Source organism: Sapajus apella, unplaced genomic scaffold (genome assembly GCF_009761245.1).
Source record: "Sapajus apella isolate SASKATOON/1434 unplaced genomic scaffold, GSC_monkey_1.0 scaffold43, whole genome shotgun sequence".
Lineage (NCBI taxonomy): Eukaryota > Metazoa > Chordata > Mammalia > Primates > Cebidae > Sapajus > Sapajus apella.
Window position 1 is genome coordinate 10246847 of NW_022436983.1, and position 20160 is coordinate 10267006.

General features: G+C 43.4%; 1 protein-coding gene across 1 annotated transcript in view; it reads right to left on the reverse strand.

Annotated features, from left to right (window-relative positions):
• The window catches only part of SDHB (succinate dehydrogenase complex iron sulfur subunit B), a 34088-nt gene that overhangs the window by 1286 nt on the left and 12642 nt on the right, over positions 1–20160 (reverse strand). The window contains exons 3-7 of the mRNA XM_032300569.1: positions 11469–11554; positions 7005–7141; positions 6163–6279; positions 2217–2318; positions 857–979 (exon numbers count right to left, since the gene is read on the reverse strand). Coding sequence (XP_032156460.1) covers positions 857–979; positions 2217–2318; positions 6163–6279; positions 7005–7141; positions 11469–11554 — 565 coding nt within the window. The remainder of the gene's footprint in view (positions 1–856; positions 980–2216; positions 2319–6162; positions 6280–7004; positions 7142–11468; positions 11555–20160) is intronic.

Consider the following 20160-nt stretch of genomic DNA (forward strand, 5'->3'; position numbering starts at 1 on the left):
GGGCCCCCTTTCTCCTGCAATTTCTGCCTTTTGCTATGGGGTAATACAGCATGAAGGTTCTTATCAGACGCCGGCACCAGCCTCTAGAACTGTGTGTCAAATAAACTTCTTTATAGTATTACACAGTCTGTGAAATTCTGTGATTGTACCACAAAACAGACTGAGACAGCACCCGGCCAAAGGGCAGCCAGTAGCCAGCTGTGACCTTTGATGTACAGGCATGAGAAGCTGAGCTGGGCCAAAGCGCGTCCTCTCAGGAACCAGCGCTGAGAAGCACTGGGAGCAGATGGTAGGTGGCTGAAGCTGGAAGTGTGCTAGGAGTCTCTGGACTCTCCACAGAGTTCAGGCCAGAGTGAGCCAAAAGCAGGAGCAAATGCAAGCAGGAAGAGGAGTGAAAGCTGAAGCTTTGAGTCAGAGAAAACCTCCACAGAGCTGAGAGAAAGAACAGGCTGCTAGAGAGCAGAGCAGATTAGCAGCCAACATCACAAGAAAGAAATGGAGAAGAAATCTAGTCCTCACAGCTGCCCACATTCGGATGGCTTTTACTTTCTGTTTCCTATGAAGTCAGGCTGAATGCAGGTACCTGCTCATGGATTCCTGTGGCATCCTTAACTCCCACAATGTCCCTGTGTAGCCTACAAATAAAGCCTGCTCCTCAAGTGGCCCGAGTCAGTCTGTTCCTTGCAACTAAGAGCCAAACTAGCCCCTAGGCTCACACTGAGAGGACAGGTACACTCTGGTCCCTTTCCATCTCAAATGATGAGGGTTGCTCTCTGCCAGTCACCTCTTTGTGAGCACATGCTTCTTCTGGCATGTCAGCTCTGAGGCAGAGCTGAGGGTCACCAGCCTCACATACCTTGGGACAGGTCCTTGTGCAGTTCATGATGGTGTGGCAGCGGTACAGAGAGAACGGGTCCTGCAGCTTGGCCAGGCGCTCCTCTGTGAAGTCGTCTCTGGAGTCAATCATCCAGCGGTAGGCCTGGAAAACCAGGGACTGATTAGCTGAGCTGCCAATCAACAGGCCACAGTGGCACACTGGCTCAACTCAAAGCTCTGGGAGTGCAGAGGAAAGGGAATTCACTCGGCTTAGATGCCTCATCTCCGCACTCTTTAATTCTTGCCCATCTTTCAGGGAATCTTGATTAATGGTCCCTGCAAACCTTTGATCCACACTGCACCTGGTACCCGGGTGCTTAATTATACACGCTGGGCATCATCTCCTAATTAGTTCATGTTGCTCAACAGTTTCCTAACCAGCTTATGATCTAGTGAAGGCAGGAACTTCATATGACCCTCTTATCTATCTTCATGGCACCTACCCATGCTGGACTCACTGTCTCTGAGTAAAGGAATGATTTAACAGACCTGTCTACAGATAGTATTTGTCCTGCTTAATGAGTTTTTGAATTCACACAGCCCTCTCAGCAGCCTGAGATCAGTAAGCTGAAATGAATTAATCACATGACCATGGGCCTGCTCTAGCAGTGTTACTTGGGGGACCTCTACATCCTCAACAACTCGGAGCAGCTGGTAAAAGTGATTAGTATGAGTGTACCTCATTGTTCAATCTTTACAAGGCTGGGAATCAATATTGCTCATGTGGTCACACTACCCTGTAACTTCTCTTTTTGTGGGAAAATGAGAAATGAGAAGTTGGTTTTTGAGTTGCTTAGAGTCTACGAAAAGCACGTATCTAAAGGCGCGAGCTTTCTGGGAACAAAGACAGAGACTTTCTTTGCAGTGAACACTAATACTATTTTCTTTCTAAGCAACCCCTAAATCCAGGCTTTCATTAGCCAGGAAACAGCTTCCAACCTCATAGCTGGGCAGCTGCCCTTCAGACACTGCTTTCTCCCCTGCTTGCATGTTACAAATCTCATGTTACAAATCCTATGAGATGGAGATGGGGAGCTTCTGACGCAGGCAAATGGATAAGTGCCGGGGGCACAGGAAATACATTTTAAACATCCGCAAGGCATGGTTTGCCACCCCCTGGGATGACTCTCACTGCATTGAAAAAAAGGCAATTTGCACACAAGGCCCCGGACTTACTGAAACCAAGAGAGTACAATCCAACCAATTACCCTGTTTGGAGTGGATGGCAATGAACAAAATCAGGACCCTCAGAAGGGCTGGCTTACAGCAATCTATTGTCCTCTTGGACTTCTGGATGCTTGAGTTTCAATTTCTCTTAAAGCAATTAAGGAGTGCCTCACCTGCATAAGAACTGCAGGCCCCAGGTATTTGTCTCCGTTCCACCAGTAGCTGGGGCAGCTGGTGCTACAGCAGGCACAGAGAATGCACTCGTAGAGCCCATCCTGCATGAGAAAGGAGAGTCAGGAGCTTGTAAGGGGAGAGATTCTGTCATGTCTTCAGCAGATTAAATGTGACCTTTGGGGTCAGTGCATGAACAAAGTGCCTACCTGCAAGTGAATTTTCTTGGCAAAATCCAAGGGGTGATTTGCAGATATTTAGCAGATTAATAAAGATCTTGCAAGTGAAATGTAAACATCTGCCCAGGGTTAAGTCCACGCATAGTGTGCTTACCCTTTAATAAACAACAACCTCTCACTTGTCTAAAAAAGAAATAGAAAACAAGAACACAAAAACAGCTCACACAAATTCCAACTTGTTGGAATGCAGTCAAGAGGGGAGAGATTCAAAAGGCCTGGGGGCTGGAGCACCAGGAGTCTACAGCAACTTGTGCCCTGGGCTCAGCAGAAGGGCCCTCAGGTTTTCACCAGGAAGAGCAACATCATGCCCAATGACTGCCACTGCCAATACTGACAGAGCGCCCTGTGCCTTACATGCTTTCCTCAACTGCTCATCACAGTAATCCTATAAGGTGAGCACCAGGAAGTTCCACTTACAGGTAAGGAAGGCAGGCATGGAGAGTGAGTTAGCCCATGTGCCAAGGGACATGCCACTGTAAGCAACCAGGATGTGGTCCTGGCAGTTGGCTCTGGCTTCCTGCACTTTTACACCTGCCACATTGGCTTAATCTGCCCAACAAGTGCTAAACACTAACTGGACTTTCTGAGCTTGGAAACAACAGAAATGTTTACAGGATTAAAAGCAGCAAAACGAAAGGGGCCCACTGACACCTGAGGTGACAGATGAGTACAGATGAGACAGAATCTATGGTTGTGATTGAATCATGAGTCTTCAACCAAATCTATGTTATGTTCAGATGGCTGGTGGGCGCGTCAACTGGCCCTCTGGTCTAGAAGGCAGAAGGTCATAGGATTAAGAGGCTTAATAAGTCACAGTCTTTAACCCACTCAAAGAAAAATCTGTAGTAAGAAATTAAAATGTTTTGGGGCAGAACTGGAAGGATAAAGATGTTCATCTAGCCTTCTTTTTTCTTTCTTTTTTTTTTTAGACGGGATTTCACCATGTTGGTCAGGCTGGTCTTGAACTCCTGACCTCAGGTGATCCGCCTGCCTTGGCCTCCAAAGTGCTTGGATTACAGGCGTGAGCCACCACACCCGGCCTCATCTAGCCTTATTTCTAGGAGTAAAAAATCGGAAACAATTTCATTGTCCAGCAATAGTGAAATAAGGTTTTATAGCACATAGTGCATACATCTGGAGCAGTAGAAAGCAAAGTGTAAGTTAATGCTTATAAAGAATATTAAGAACATGAAGAAAATGCTCACAGCGTAAGTGAAAAAACCAGGATACAAAAGCATATTTACATTTTGATCCCAGATACATAAAAATATAATGTAATAAACAAAAAAACAAAGGAAATTGTAAATATTAACAGAGGTTATCTTTTGGTGGTGAAATTATAGATTCTTTTTTTTTTTTCGAGACAGGGTCTTGTTCTGTCCCCTAGGCTGGAGTGCAGTGGCACGATCATAGTTCACTGCAGCCTGGAACTCTTGTGCTCAAGCAATCCTCCCACCTCAGCCTCCTGAGTAGCTGGGACTCTAGGTGCACACCACCATGCCTAGCTAAGTTTTAAACTTTTTGTAGAGACAGAGTCTCCCTATGTTGCCCAGGCTGGAAATTATAGCTTATTTAAAAAATGATGGAGCCTCTCTGAATCTATCCTGGTTTGGGGCTGCCCAATTAAAAATAAATACATACATAAATTTCTCCATATTTTCCAATTATTTATTAAGTTCATAATGCTAATTTAAGGAAGCAAAAAATGTCAAACAAATGTTTGATAGGTAAATGAGCAAATTTCTATTACAGGTTGGGCATCCCAAATACGAAAATCTGAAATCCAAAATGCTCCAAAATCTGAACTTTTTTGAGCACCAACATGCTGCTCAAAGGAAATGCTCACTGGAGCATGGATTTCAGATATTGGATTTGGGGCGCTCAACTGGTAAATGTAAGACAAATATTCTGAAATCTGAAAATATCTGAAACCCCAAACACCGAAACCTAAGCATTTAGGATAAGGAATACTCAACTTGTATCTAGAAAACCAAACAGGCTGAGGAGAGCTCTTCAATCCTTAATAATACCACATCAGGGAGATGTTCACTAGCTACATACCTGCCTTGCCTAGGAATGCAAGAGGACTAGTTGGGCCAGAGAGCCAGCTTCAGCCTGGACTCTGGGATGCACGAGACACTTGAGGAGGTGAAAACAGAGGGCAGAGCTGTAGCCTGAGAAGACTAGCTCTGAAGTCTCGCCCCAGGTTTACCCTGACATGCGGGCCACTGTGCTGACCTGCACCATCTCAATGGTGACAGACTGGGCATACTTACTAGGACTCCCCTTTCTTTTCTTCTCTTCTGAGATGGAGTCTTGCTGTTGCCCAGCCTGGAGTGCAGTGGCATGATCTTGGCTCACTGCAACCTCCACCTCCTGGGTTCAAGTGATTCTCCTGCCTTGGCCTCCCGAGTAGCTGGGATTATAGGTGTGTGCCACCAAACTCAGCAAATTTTTGTATTTTTAGTAAAGACAGGGTTTTATCATGTTGGCCAGGCTGGTCTCAAACTCCTGACCTCAAGTGATCCGCCCACCTTGGCCTCCCAAAGTGATAGGATTACAGGTGTGAGCCACTGAGCCCAGCTGGACTTGCCTTTCTTAACGTTTTATGGGGAACAGGAGAGGATGTTAAATATTTATCAAGTCTTAAAAGGTAGAATTCATTTACTCATTCATACGACTGATACTTTTCATATATTCATATATGTATACATATATAAATCTACTCTTCATATATTCATATATGTATACGTATACATATGTTTTAGAGACAGAGTCTTACAATGTTGCCCAGGCTGGCCTCAAACTCTCAAATTCCTGGGCTCAGGTGATCTTCCTACCTTGGCCTCCTGAGTAGCTGGGACTATATAGGTATGTGCCACTGCATCTGGCCTTTTTTCATTTATACATATTTTTACAGTATTTACATAACTAATATTTATTGATAAAATAACATGTGCCAGGGCCTAGGGATCCAGAAAGGAAGAAGACACAGCCATTGCCCTAGGGCCCGTGCAGGCTTGCAGTTGGGGCTCTTGTCTCCATTTGGTTCCTTTCCTACCTACATGTCCACGAGTACGCAGGGAGGGAGTAAATCAGAGAAGACTTCTTCGTGGAGGAGTAAAAGTAGTGTAGAAGAAGAAAGACTGAAAACGTGATAATGATGCCTCTGCTTTAAGATTTTATAGCCTATACACAGGAATGGCAATTTCCAGAGAGTGAGCAGGCTGGGAATAATCCTGCACCACAGGGCACCAGAAGTATGGTGTCAGCAAAGAACACTGATGGCTCAGTTTTACCATTAACATTTCACTTCCATTTGTAAAGCAGGACGGTGGCAGTTACAACTGGCCAGCATACGTGTTTCATTGCCCCCACTGAGAGAACAGTTCTGACTTAGAGGTCACCTTTTAGAGCCCAGACAATTTACATGCTAGTTTCTTTTGAAAAAGATGGACTGGCAACACAGCAACCACCCACTCTTGCAGGCAGGGCATGGGGCTCTAGCTCCTTGGTCCATTCCGGGCCATTCATGGGTTCACACTACTTACCCGGCCCTAAGAGGATGAGTACCCAACCCTTGTGCCAGTTCCTTTCCAGAATACACTAAATGGCCTGCATCATCTCATGTTCCCTGCCAGGCCACACTCCTGGCAAACATCTCTGCAATAAATTCTTCAGATCAAAACAATAAATAGGGACTAATGACCAGTTTCTCACGGTCTTCTATGGACTGCAGATACTGCTGCTTGCCTCCCTGAGATTCATCCTTCTTCTTCAAATAAGGCTCAATGGATTTGTACTGTGCATAGAAGTTGCTCAAATCCTGTGGTTAAGAGGAAGAAGAAGAAGAAAAGGCTCAGATTCCATCATTACCTCAGCTTTATTTATCCCATTTCTTGGACACTGCCTACTCGTCCACTCTATGCCAGGCAGAAGCCAGACTCTCTTCCTTTGTCATGAACATATGCAAAGATTACAAAAGGAGAAATGGTCACAATGTTAAGCATGGTTAGGAAACCTCTCCCTCACCTACCTGGGAAACTTTCTAATCCCACAGTCCTTTCTGCCCTTGAAGCACCATGTTAACAAAGGTGTTCAAATATAAAGGAGGGGGAAATTCAGGGAGAACTCATAAACAGCTGTTGCTTTCCCAACTGGTATTTTCCACATGATTTCTTTGTAGTTATGGCCAAATTATTCATTTTTGGGAATGTTCCAACTCTAAAATTCTGTGCCCCGTTACTCTCAAACAAACCTAACCAAATGAGCTGCTGGAGGATTTTCTAGGCGTTTATATTCTGCCATTCAAATTCTTTAATTAAACTCTGGCCACACTATCTCAGATCTGGGGATTTTCCTAACCTCTCAGCGACACTGTGGTCCTCTTCTTGCCATAATATAGGCAACAGTCCCATCTGTTTACTATTTGACTAGAAGAGGAACCTTAAACACTCAAAGAAATCCTGCCCTAAAGAACTAATAGCATAACACATATAGCACCACCCACCATGCAAAAGAAAACAAAACCAGAGAGATGCAGAAACTCACGGGAACAAGATCCTTTATCACATACATATGCGGAAGAGGGTAGATTTTTGAGACTTTATTGAGGTTTGTGTCAATCCTTCGGGTGCAGGCTAGAGTGTTGCCTCCATTGATGTTCATTGCACAAGAGCCACAGATGCCTGAAAGAGACATACATTTAACACAACCTCACCCATATCCAGAATCAGTCCTGTCCCAAATCTTTTCTTCTGGGTCCTCCTTGCTTTGCCATCAGGGGCAGCACTGACACGGAACATGCCTCTCTCAGAGGTGCCTGTGGACTTTTCTCCCTTCCCTCCTTCTTCCTGCCCTGAATGTGGTTCTAATGGCTTAAGTTCCAAAAACCACTTTGACCATGTGGCAACCTTGAGGTGAGAAGCCACATGCCAAGGATGGCCCTGGAGGAGGCCAGGGGCCTGTAGGCTGCTGGCATCATGGAGTTTCCACAGCAGTTCTAGCTCTATGCATCATGTGTTTTGACAGAAAAATCAGCCTGTGCTTTCCTTTTTTTTTTTTTTTTTTTAAAAGAAAAGGTCTCACTCTGTTGCCCAGGCTGGACACTGCAGCCCCCAACCCAAGCTCATGTGATCCTCCCACTTCAGCCTCCCAAGTAGCTGAGCCTATAAAAGCAGGCCACTACACCCAGCTAATTTTCTGGTATTTTTTGTAGAGATGGAGTTTATAGAGATAGGGTTTCGTTATGTTGCCCAGGCTGGACATAAACTGCTAGGCTCAAGCAATCTGCCTGCCTTGGCCTCCCAAAGCACTGGGATTACAGGTGTGTGCCACTGGACACCTGTCAAGCCTGTTTTTTAAAGCTATTGTTATTTGAACACAAATCTAACAGATAAAATATCCAAAAGTAAAGTAAATCAACATTGTCTTGGTTATCTTAAGGTTGAGGTGACCTGGATACAGATTTCAAGAGACAGCTCTTCTCCTTTTTTTTTTCTTGGCTGAGTCTTCCTCTGTTGCCCACACCAAAGTGCAGTGGTGCAGTCACAGCTCACTGTAGCTCACTTTGGCCTCAAACTTCTGGGCTCAAGCGATTCTCCCACCACAGCCACCTGAGTAGCTGGAACTATAGGCATGTGCTACCGTGCCCGGCAAATTTAGAAATAGTTTTTTTAGGTTGGGCGTGGCTGCTCAAACCTGTAATCCCAGCACTTTGGGAGGCTGAGGTGGGTGGATCACTTGAGGTCAGAAGTTCGAGACCAGCCTGGCCAACATGGTAAAACTCCGTCTCTACTAAAAATGTAAGTTGTGAAGGGCGCTTGTAATCCCAGCTACTCAGGAGGTTGAGGTGGGAGAATCACTTGAATCAGGAAGGCAAAGGTTGCAGTGAGCTGAGATTGTGCCCCTGCACTCCAGCCTGGGTGAGACCAAGACTCCATCTCAAAAAAAAAAAAAAAATTTTTTTTTTTGGTAAAGCAGGGGTCTCACTATATTTCCCAGGCTGATCTCCAACTCATGGCCTCAAGTAATTCTTCTGCCTTTGCTTCTCACTGTGTTAGGATTACAGGCCTGAGCCACCACACTTGACAGAGGTAGGGCTTCTTCTATTGTCTTCAAAAAACAAGCAGCATGGTACTCGGGGGCTATGAAACCCACAAAAGCTGACTCAGCATGGACTTTCCAAAGAGAAGAAGAATGAACTAATGTGAAACTGGAGCAAAGCAAACTAAACAAAAAAGGTGCTGACCCAGGACGCCGACATGAGAATTTTCTTAGCCTGGACCTACTTCCTGAATGTGGAAATTTCCTGGGCATTTTGGAGTTTAAAAATGATTATGTAATCTAAACCTCTAGTGCCAGTTCTCTGAAGCTGTTTTTTGATCATTGGGTCAGATAAACCTGATTGCTTGAGATAGTTGCACTGGTTATCACCTTTTTTTCTTTTTTCTTTCTTTTTTTTTTTTTTGAGACGGAGTTTCACTCATGTTACCCAGGCTGGAGTGCAATGGCGCGATCTCGGCTCACCGCAACCTCCGCCTCCTGGGTTCAGGCAATTCTCCTGCCTCAGCCTCCTGAGTAGCTGAGATTACAGATGTGTGCCACCACACCCAGCTAATTTTTGTATTTTTGGTAGAGATGGGGTTTTATCATGTTGGTCAGGCTGGTCTGGAACTCCTGACCTTGTGGTCTGCCCGCCTCAGCCTCTCAAAGTGCTGGGATTACAGGCATGAGCCACTGCACCAGGCCTCACTTTTTTTTTTTTTCAAATGGAAAGGGAGTCTCACTATGTTTCCCAGACTGGTCTTGAACTCCTAATGTTAGGCTAGCCTACTGCCTAGACCTTCCGAAGTACTGGGATCATAGGCGTGAGCCACTGCGTCCAGTCATTATCACTTTCATAAGACTAAAAGACAGTAAGACTCTCTCCCTCTCCTGTAAATCTTAATAAGAGTGTAAGAGAACACAAAGATGTGTCTTAAGCAAATGCTCCTAGAGTTCCCCAAGAGACTGGATATTATCAATACATTTATGCAAACCTGGCATGCGATTAGAGCAGTTTGCTTTTACAAGAAATGGCCTAAAAATTTAAAAAAAAGGCCAGGCGTGGTGCCTCATGTCTGTAATCCCTGCATTTTGGGAGGCCGAGGCAGGTGGATTGCCTGAGCTCAGGGGTTCGAGACCAGCCTGGGCAACAGGGTGAAACCCTGTCTCTTAAAAAATAAAATAAAGGGCCGGGCGCGGTGGCTCAAGCCTGTAATCCCAGCACTTTGGGAGGCCAAGGCGGGTGGATCACGAGGTCAAGAGATCGAGACCATCCTGGTCAACACGGTGAAACCCCGTCTCTACTAAAAATACAAAAAATTAGCTGGGCATGGTGGCACGTGCCTGTAATCCCAGCTACTCAGGAGGCTGAGGCAGGAGAATTGCCTGAACCCAGGAGGCAGAGGTTGCGGTGAGCCGAGATCGCGCCATTGCACTCCAGCATGGGTAACAAGGGCGAAACTCCATCTCAAAAAAAAAAAAAATAATAAAATAAAATAAAATAAAATAAAATTAAAAAATCCAATGAACTTTCTCTCAAAAAGGCTCCCCTGGGAATTCTCTTACAAAATGGGAATTAAAAAATAAGAAAAACAGATGGTAATAAAAAGGAGTAGCAGTTAATACAATTCTGCCTCATTTTTCTGTTAGTCCAGATGGGTAGCACCTTATGTTCTTTTGGCTCTGAAAGAGGCCTACAGGGAAAGGTTACTGAAAAGCATCTACCTTTCCTGTGTTGCCAGGACTTATATGGGCAGATGTAATTGCCGCAGAATGTTCCCTGAACAGCAAGACTCAGCCGAACTATCATAATATCCATCAGCATTTGCAACACTAAATAAGATTAGCTGAATCAAAACAGCTGTCTTAAAAGACTTGAAATGCTTGACATATACAGCAGAGCAGATAAAAAGCGGTGGGCCGCTATCTATACTGGCTTTTCCTTTTTTTTAAGGTTCTCTTAGAAAAAAGCTGTGCCCTCACAGAACCAAGCTACTCTCTACTTTGGTTTTATCCCAGGTGTTCCAAGCCAAGTCAGTGCCTGAGAGAGCAGGTCTGGAGTCTGGAGTCTGACAGTGTTGGCTGACTCCTGACTCTCAAGTCACTCTCCACGTGTCCTTATGGAAGTCCCTTACCCTCTTTGGGCCTCACCTTTAAATTGAAAGTAAATAACAAGCACACCCATCTACCTCATGTACAGTGCACAGAACAGAGCTGGGCACACAGTCTGGCTCCATGGACATCAGGGCCAGTCGGTCTTCATGGCACCCCATGCAATTTCTGCCACATCTGAGAACCGCCTGAATCAACTTTAAAGTATCTCTTGAGGAGTTTTCTTTAACTTGTTTTGCTTAAATTCACATTAAAAAAACACTTATATCCCTATGACACCATCATTAGTAATTGTATTTTTCTAATGCAGAAAATAAATACATTGCTATTGATGTAGAAAATGTTGGTCTGTCCACCGCCTCACATGGGCTCACGTGGTGCCAGCAGCACAAGTAACAACACGATGAGGGAGACACTGCCGCAACCAATCCAGAACACAGCCACTGAGTACACATCATGCTAGGAGCTGGGGGAGACTCACACATCTGCCTTGCTGGACAAGCCTAAATGCCAGATAGACTCTCCACTGCTCCCTTAATAAAAGAGCTCAGCAGAACGAAAGGTGCCAGCCAGCAGGTCCCAGCTAGGCCTTGCAGCGTACAGCAGCTCACAGGGACCGCCAGATGCAGTAACCATAGGATAGAATGCTCCCGAAGGCAAGTAAACTTGGAAACCAGAACTTGCACCATGGATAGACTTTTGGATGCATTTACCCAAGAAAAGGAACTAGGTCGCACAGCAAGTTCACCCAGCAGAGAGCTGCAGCTGTTTTCCAGATGTTTCCATCAGTTTTGGCCAGCCCAAGCCTGTTTGGAGGACCACAACACATCTGGAGCCCAAGAGGAATGAAACGCTCACCTTCTCTGCATGATCTTCGGAAGGTCAAAGTAGAGTCAATTTCATTCTTAATCTTGATTAAAGCATCCAATACCATGGGGCCACATCTAACAAAGAAAAATATCCAGTGGTATTTATGTAAAGTTCAATCTCCCTACATTTTACCATAATATAATTGGAGACACCTGGATATATTAGCTTATCCACTTGGCCTTCTCAGGTCACCTTCAGATTTTTTCTGTAGTTTTGTCTTTGCAGATTCTTACACATTTTAAGTACCACACAGTTCTATTTCGATGATCATAGTGCAAACACATTTCTAGGAAACAGAAGCTAAAGTAGTAGTAGACCAGTATGTAGGTTAGTATCTTGTAGTAAACAAGTATGAAACCACTTCCATACAATCGCCTGGTTTTTTTTTTTTTTTTTTTAAAGACGGGGTTTCACCATGTTGGTCAGGCTGGTCTTGAACTCCCGACCTCAGGTGATCCGCCCGCCTTGGCCTCCAAAGTGCTTGGATTACAGGCGTGAGCCACCACGCCTGGCCGAGTTTTTGTTTTTTACTTCTGAAGCTCCCTGGAAAGTTTTTCCAAATAATTTATTTCAAATTTTAGTTTAAGTTTTAGGATTTAGACAATAGATTTAAATAGTTAGTAGTTAATAACACAAAACCAAAACAGGAGGCGTAGTACAGAGAATAAAAGACACCCAGTCACTCATAGTTCCCTTATCAAATCACTGTGAGCCTCCTAGAACATATAGGGGTAGTGGCATCTCTGGGCTTGGGACCTGGAGTGTGGGCCTGGCGGCCAAGAGCCTGGTCTGAACCTTGGCTGAGACACTTACCAGCTTATAGGCAAATGATTTAATTTCCACCTGAGCATTTCATCCATTGAGTGCAGAGAGCAGCACCCGCATCTCATAGGACTGCTGGAGTTAATACACACGAAATCTTTAGAGCAGCATCTGACACATAAGTCATAATTTAACTATAATAATCATCATGTAGAGACTGTGATTCTATGGAAGTTACTCTCTCTGAACCTCAGTTTATCTGCAGAGGTCAGTTAGTATTTATGGCACAGGATTATTGTGAAAATTGCAGAAAAAGATGCAATTTTCATAGAACCTAGCACACAGTAAGTGCTCCACATACTATTTTCCGGTTGCCACACGTGCCCCCATTCCTCTCAGTAATTTTTTCTTTTTTTTTTTGAGATGGAGTTTTGCTCTTGTTATCCATGCTGGAGTGCAATGGTGCAATATCAGCTCACCACAACCTCCACCTCCTGGGTTCAATTGATTCTCCTGCCTCAGTCACCCCAGTAGCTGGGACTACAGGCGTGTGCCACTACGCCCAGCTAATTTTTTGTATTTTCAGTAGAGACAGGGTTTCTCCTTATTGGCCAGGCTGGTCTCGAACTCCTGAACTCATGATCCGCCCGCCTCAGCCGCCCAAAGTGCTGAGATTGCAGGCGTGAGCCACCTCGCCTGGCCCCCCAATTATTTATTGAACATCTACTCTGCCAGGTTCTGTTCTAGATGCTGGGGATATAGCAGAGAATAAAACAGATGAACACCACCTGCCTGCACAAAGCTGTTCCGGAGGACTCATTCTAGAGACTCAGTCTGTCCACGTTCTTTGCCTGTTTACCAGGGTCTTGGGAATTTTTTTTCATCATCTGAGCCTTTCATATATTATATCTGTTGCTATTTCTGCTTCCTCCCTCACTACCAATAGTAATTTGCTATTTGCCTCCTTATTTTGGTAATGTAATTTTAAACATACATGAGTTAAATGTTTACGTTAATAAAGTTGGCCATTTTTTCTTTCATGATATTATCTATCACTTTAAAGCCTAAACAGACCACCGTGCTTCCTGAGTCTGATAAATACATTTTTTTCTTTTTTCTTTTTTTTTTTGAGACGGAGTTTCGCTCTCGTTACCCAGGCTGGAGTGCAATGGCGCGATCTCGGCTCACCGCAGCCTCCGCCTCCTGGGTTCAGGCAATTCTCCTGCCTCAGCCTCCTGAGCAGCTGGGATTATAGGCACGCGCCACCATGCCCAGCTAATTTTTTGTATTTTTAGTAGAGACGGGGTTTCACCATGTTGACCAGGATGGTCTCGATCTCTTGACCTTGTGATCCACCCGCCTCGGCCTCCCAAAGTGCTGGGATTACAGGCGTGAGCCACCGCGCCCGGCCCGATAAATACATGTTTTTCTATTAAAAAATTTTTAAAAGTTACTCCCCCAAAACTGCAAAAACTTCATCAGTTGTCCCAAATCACCGACTAAATCCTCTTTTGCTTCTTGTAATACCTCTCTCCCATATTTAATACTGGAACCTTAGATAAAATGAAGCCGGTTTTGTTGCTTTTTTATTCTAATGACCTGCCCTTGTCCTAGCACATTTTAAATGACGATGAAGTCTTTGTTTTTTTACATGACAAAGGCTAATATTTGCACCTTATAAAAACTTCAAATTATAGTTAAAAAGTCAACCTGCAGATCATCCTTGGGCAGAAAAAAAAAGTTAAAATGTCAAAGCCCTCGCTTTAAGCTGGGCTCATTAAAGAACACAACATAAACTTTCTCAGATTTTACATGGATACCAAAATTGTTTGATATTCTGGGTCCTTTGCACTTCTACAAGAATTTTAGAATCAATGTCAACTTCTGCCAAAAAGGCAGGTGGGATTTTGATAGGGATTGTAATGAATGTGGAAATCAATTTGGGGACCACTGCCTCCTTAACAACATTGTCTTCCAACCCACAAACATGGCACGTCTTTCCATTTATTTAGGTCTTCTGAAATTTCTTTCAACAATGTTTTACAGTTTTCAGTGTGTAAGTCTTTTTTTTTTTTTTTTTTTTTGAGACGGAGTCTCACTGTCATCCAGGCTGGAGTGCAGTGGCATGATCTTGGATTATTGCAACCTCTGACTCCCAGGTTCAAGCAATTCTGTCTCTGCCTTCAGGGTAGCTGGAATCACAAGCATGCACCACCATTCCCAGTTGATTTTTGTATTTTTAGTAGAGATGGGGTTTCACGATGTTGACCAGGTTCATGATGTTGACCAGGCTGGTCTTGAAGTCCTGACCTCAGGTGATCTGTTCACCTCGGCCTCCCAAAGTGCTAGGATTACAGGTCTGAGCCACTGGGCCTGGCCCAGTGTATAAGTCTTTTTTATTTATTTGTTTTTTGACACAGGGTCTCACTCTGTCGCCCAGGCCGGAGTGCAGTGTTGCAATCACAGCTAACTGCAGCCTCGACCGCCCAGGCTCAAAAGATTCTCCCACCTCAGCCTCTAAGTAGCTGGGACTACAGGCACAGGCCACCACACCCAGCTATTTTTTTTTTTTTTTTTGTAGAGACAGGGTTTTTTCCATAATTTGTTCCTAAGAATTTCCTTTTTGATACTGTTATATGCAAAACAGGTTTTTTTTTTTTTTTTTCTTTTTGAGATTGAGTTTCATTCTGTCGCCCAGGCTGGGGTGCAGTGGTGCGATCTTGGCTTACAGCAACCTCTGGCCTCCTGGGTTCAAGCAATTCTGCTGCCCAGCCACCTGAGTAGCTGGGCTGCCACCACGCCCAGCTAATTTTTTGTATTTTTGGTAGCGACAGGGTTTCACCATGTTAGCCAGGATGGTCTTGATGTCCTGACCCTGTGATCTGCCCGCCTTGGCCTCTCTAAGTGCTGTATTTACAGGCGTAAGCCACCACACCTGGCTGCAAAATAGTTTTTAAATTTCATTTTAGGATTGTTCATTGTTAGTGTATAGAAATACAATTTTTGTTTGTTTTCAACAGTACTGTTAGAGGTTTTTTCCTAGGTACGCAGGGTGTTCCATATATAAATATAAATATAAATATATATATGTGCAAATTTTTTCTGTAGGGACTAAATCTTGCTATTGTTGCCCAGGCTGGTCTCAAACTCCTGGCCTCAAGCAATCCTCCTGCTTTGGCCTTATAAAGTGCTGGTATTATGGGTGTGAGCCACCATGTCTATCCTAGAAAAATACATTTAACTTCTAATATCTGCTATGTGCCAATATTTTCAGAAAAAAAATTGTGCTATTGTGAAAATGAATACAGCTACTTTTTTTGTGTATACATAGCTACAAAGTAGGGTTCAAAAGTAGGGTTTCAGAGTCAGATTAGAGGGAAATAGAACTATAATTAAAACATGGTGCAATATAAAATAAAGATTGACAGACATAGGTTGAAACAAGAAACATGGACAAATTATACGTAAAAAAAACCTAAACTACATTTGATTTCTGTAGACCAATTTTGTGTCCTGCAACCCTGCTGAACTTGTTTATTAGTTCTAATAGTTCCTGGCAAGCAAAGTCTTAGGTTTTCTTTTTTTTTGAGACAGGGTCTCCCTCTAATGCCTAGACTGGAGTGTAGAGCATGAGATCTTAGCTCACTGCAGCCTTGACTGCCTGGGGTTCAAGTGATCCTCCCACCCCAGCCTCCCAAGTAGCTTGGTCCCAAGTGCCACCATAACTGGCTAGCTTTTTCTTTTGAGACACAGTCTTGCACTGTCGCCCAGGCTGGAGTGCAGTGGCGTGATCTTGGCTCACTGCAACCTCTGCCATCCAGGTTCAAGAAATTATTGTGCCTCAGACTTCAAAGAAGCTGGGATTACAGGTGTGTGCTACCAAGCTCAGGTAATTTTTGTATTTTTAGTAGAGACAGGGTTTTGCCATGTTGTCCAGCCTGGTCTTGAACTCCTGGACTCAAGTCATCTGCCCACCTTGGCCTCCCAAAGTGCTGGGATTACAGGCATGAGCCATCGCATGTGGCCCGGCTAATTTTTTTGTTTGCTTTTTTGTAGAGATGGGGGCTTTATTTTGTTGCCCAGCTGGTCTCCAACTCCTGGGCTCGAGCAATTCTGCTTCAGCTTTTCAAAATGCTGGGATTACAACATGAGCCACTGTGCCTGCCCAAGATTTTGTGTTACAAGATTATGTTACCTATGAGAGACAGTTTTACTTCTTCTTTTCCAATTTCTTTTTCTTGCCCAATTTCCCTGGCTAAGCCTCCAGTGAAATTTTGAATGGCTGATGCTGGTATAAAAAATAGAATTATTTGTAGCCACTGAAATACACACAAAAATAGTATTTGGTATACTGACCTTGCATCCTGCACCCTTGCTAAATTTACTTATTCTTTTAGTTTTGTAGACTCCCTGAAATTTTCTGTATAATCATGTTGCCTGTAACTAGAGTTAGTTTAATTTCTTCCTTTCCAAGCTTACATATGCCTTCTACTTCTTTTACTTGCTTTTGATGCACTGGCTAGAACCTTCAGTACAATGCTGAACTCAAATACAGGGCAGACAATCTTCCTTGTTCCTGATCTTATGGGAAAAGTGTTCAACACTCATAATAAAGTATGTTATTAGCTGTGGTTTTCACAGTCATCACCTGGCTGAGGAAGTTCCCTTCTTTTCCTATTTGCAGAGTTATTATTATTTAAGTAAAATTAGGACTATTCCTTTTAATTCAAATTCCTTATAGTTTTATTTATTTATTCTGTTAAAATATACACACTGTGACGATTACCATTTTAACCCATTATCATTTTTAAAAATCATGAATGAGTGTTAAATCTTGCCAAATGCTTTTCTGAATATATTAAAGCAATCAAATGGTTTTTCTCCTTTATTCTGTTAATATGGTGAATTACACTGATTTTCAAATGTATTATTTATTTTTCTTGCCCTTTATACAAACAGCATTATAGTTGGGTTTTGCTTCTTTAAAAAATCTATTCTGAGGCTGGGCGCGGTGGCTCACGCCTGTAATCCCAGTACTTTGGGAGGCCGAGGCAGGTGGATCACGAGGTCAAGAGATCGAGATCATCCTGGTCAACATGGTGAAACCCCATCTCTACTAAAAATACAAAAAGAAAAAAATCAGCTGGGCATGGTGGTGCATGCCTGTAATCCCAGCTACTCAGGAGGCTGAGGCAGGAGAATTGCCTGAACCCAGGATGCGGAGGTTGCGGTGAGCCGAGATCGCGCCATTGCACTCCAGCCTGGGTAACAAGAGTGAAACTCCGTCAAAAAAAGAAAAAAAAAAAATCTATTCTTACACCGTTGGCTTTTTAACTGGGAGTATTTAATGGTTTTTACATTTAATATAGTTATTGACATGTTTGGATTTAGGTCTACCATTTTACTATTTGTTCCATCATTTTGCTGCTGGTTTCTTCTTCCTTTCTTATTCTAAGTAATATTTTTAGACTAAGTATTTTTAGAAATCAATTTTAATTTATATATTGGCTTTTTAGCCACATCTCTTTGCATTTAAAAAAAATGATTACTCTTGGCTGGGCATGGTGGCTTACACCTGTAATCCCAGCACTCTGGGAGGTTGACGGAGGAGGACTGCTTGAGCCCAGGAGACCAGCCTGGGCAACATAGTGAGACCCTGTCTCTAATAGAAAAAAAAAAAAATTTGGTGAGGCATGATGGATGGTACATGCTTGTAGTCCCAGTTACACAGGAGGCTGAAGTGGAAGGATTGCTTGAGCCTGGGAGGTCTCAGGGAGGGAGGACTGCTTGAGCCTGGGAGGGCATAGTGAGCCGTGATTGTGCTATTGCATTCCAGACTGGATGACAGAGTGAGACCCTATTTCAGAAGGAAAAAAAAAGTTACTTCAGAATTATAATTTACATCTTTAACTTTTCATAGCCTATTTAGAGTTAGTATTGTGCCATTTGAAGTAACACAAGAATCCTGCTACATTATTACAGGTCTATTTACCCTGCTACTTACTACCTACCAGCCCATACGCTAGTTATCACATGCATTACATCTATATGAGTTACATATTACAGAATATCATAACTTTGCTTTAAATAGTCCTATCAATTTTAACAAAATTAAGAGGAAAAAATCCTTTTATGTTTATCCATATATCTACCATGTCCAGCGCTCACTCTTCATTCCTTCTCTAAGGGCCAAGTTTCCACCTGGTATTATTTTTCCTTGGCCTGACTAACTTCCTATAGCATTTTGTAGTACTAGTCTTCTGGCTATGAATTCTTTTTACCTTCCGTTTATCTGAAAATGTTTTCATTTCATATTCATCTTGAAGAATATTTTTTTTTCTAAAGATGGAACTCCAGGCTGCCAGTTTTTCTTTTAGTACTTTAAAGATGCTATTTCACTGTCTCTTGGCTTCCAGTTTCCAATGAGAAGTCAGCAATCATTCACATGATTTCCTTGTATGTAATATGTTGTTTTTCTCCAGCTGCTTTCAAGATTTTTTCCTATTTTTGGTTGATGGCAATTTGACATCACAGAGTAGGGCAGTTTTATTTTTATTTAGCTATTTGGGGTTCACTAAGTTTCTTGGATATGTAAATAATGCCTTTCATGGGCTGAGGAAATTCTTGGCCATGAGTTCTTCAAATAGATATGTATATATTTTGCCTTTTCTCTCTTATTTTTTCTGGAAGTCCAATTACATGTGTGTTAGATCCATCCATCCAGCCATCCATCTATGGTCTTGCTCTGTTGACAAGGTTGGAGTGCAGTGGCATAATTGTAACACATAGCAGCCTCAAGCTCCTAAGCTCAAGCCAACTTCCCACCTCAGCCTCCCAAATAGCTGGGACTACAGGTGTGTGCCACCATGCCCGGCTAATTTTTCAAAAAATTTTTTGGGTAGAGACAGGTCTCACAGGTTGCCCAAGCTGGTCTTGGACTCCTGGCCTCAAGTGATCCTTCTGCCTCAGCTTCCCAAAGTGCTGGGATTACAGGCATGAGCTACCATGCCTGCCCTAGACCTTTTGATACTGTTCCATTGACCACAGGAGCTCTTTCCCTTTTCAAAAATCGTTCTTTCTTTTCTTAAGAACAGATAATTTCGGCCGGGCGCAGCAGCTCATACCTAGGAGGTCAAGGTGAGCAGATCACTTGAGGTCAGGAGTTCAAGACCAGCCTGGCCAACATGGCGAAACTTCCTCTCTACTAAAAATACAACAAATTAGCTGGGCATGGTGGTGCACATCTGTAATCCCAGCTACTTGAGAGGCTGAGGTGGGAGAAATGCTTAAGCCCGGAAGGCAGAGGTTGCAGTGAGCCAAGGTCATGCTACTGCACTCCAGCCTGGGTGACAGAGCAAGACTCTGTCAAAACAAACAAACAAACAAACAAACAAAAAAACCAGATAATTTCTGCTAATATTTTTAAGTCTGCTGATTCTTCTTACTGCCATTTCCAATCTGCTAAGACCATCCAGTAAATTTTCCTTTTCAAATACTGTATTTTTCAGTATCAGATTTTCCATTCGGCTTTTTAATAGTTGCTGCTTCTCTAATGAAATTTCCTATTTCATTATGAGCATAATTTCCTATATCTATGAGAAAATTTAAAAATTCTTTACATTCTGGCTGGGTGCGGTGGCTTGTGCCTGTAATCCCAGCACTTTGGAAGGCTGACGGGGGTGGATCACCTGAGGCCAGGAGTTCAAGACCAGCCTGGTCAACATGGTGAAACCCCATCTCTACTAAAAATATGAAAACTAGCTCGGTGTGGTGGCAGGGGCCTGTAGTCCCAGCTACTCGGGAGGTTGAGGCAAAGGAATCACTTGAACCTGGGAGGCAGAGGTTGCAGTGAGCCAAGATCATACCACTACAGCCTGAGTGACAGAGTGAAACTCAGACTCAAAAAAAAAAAAAAAAA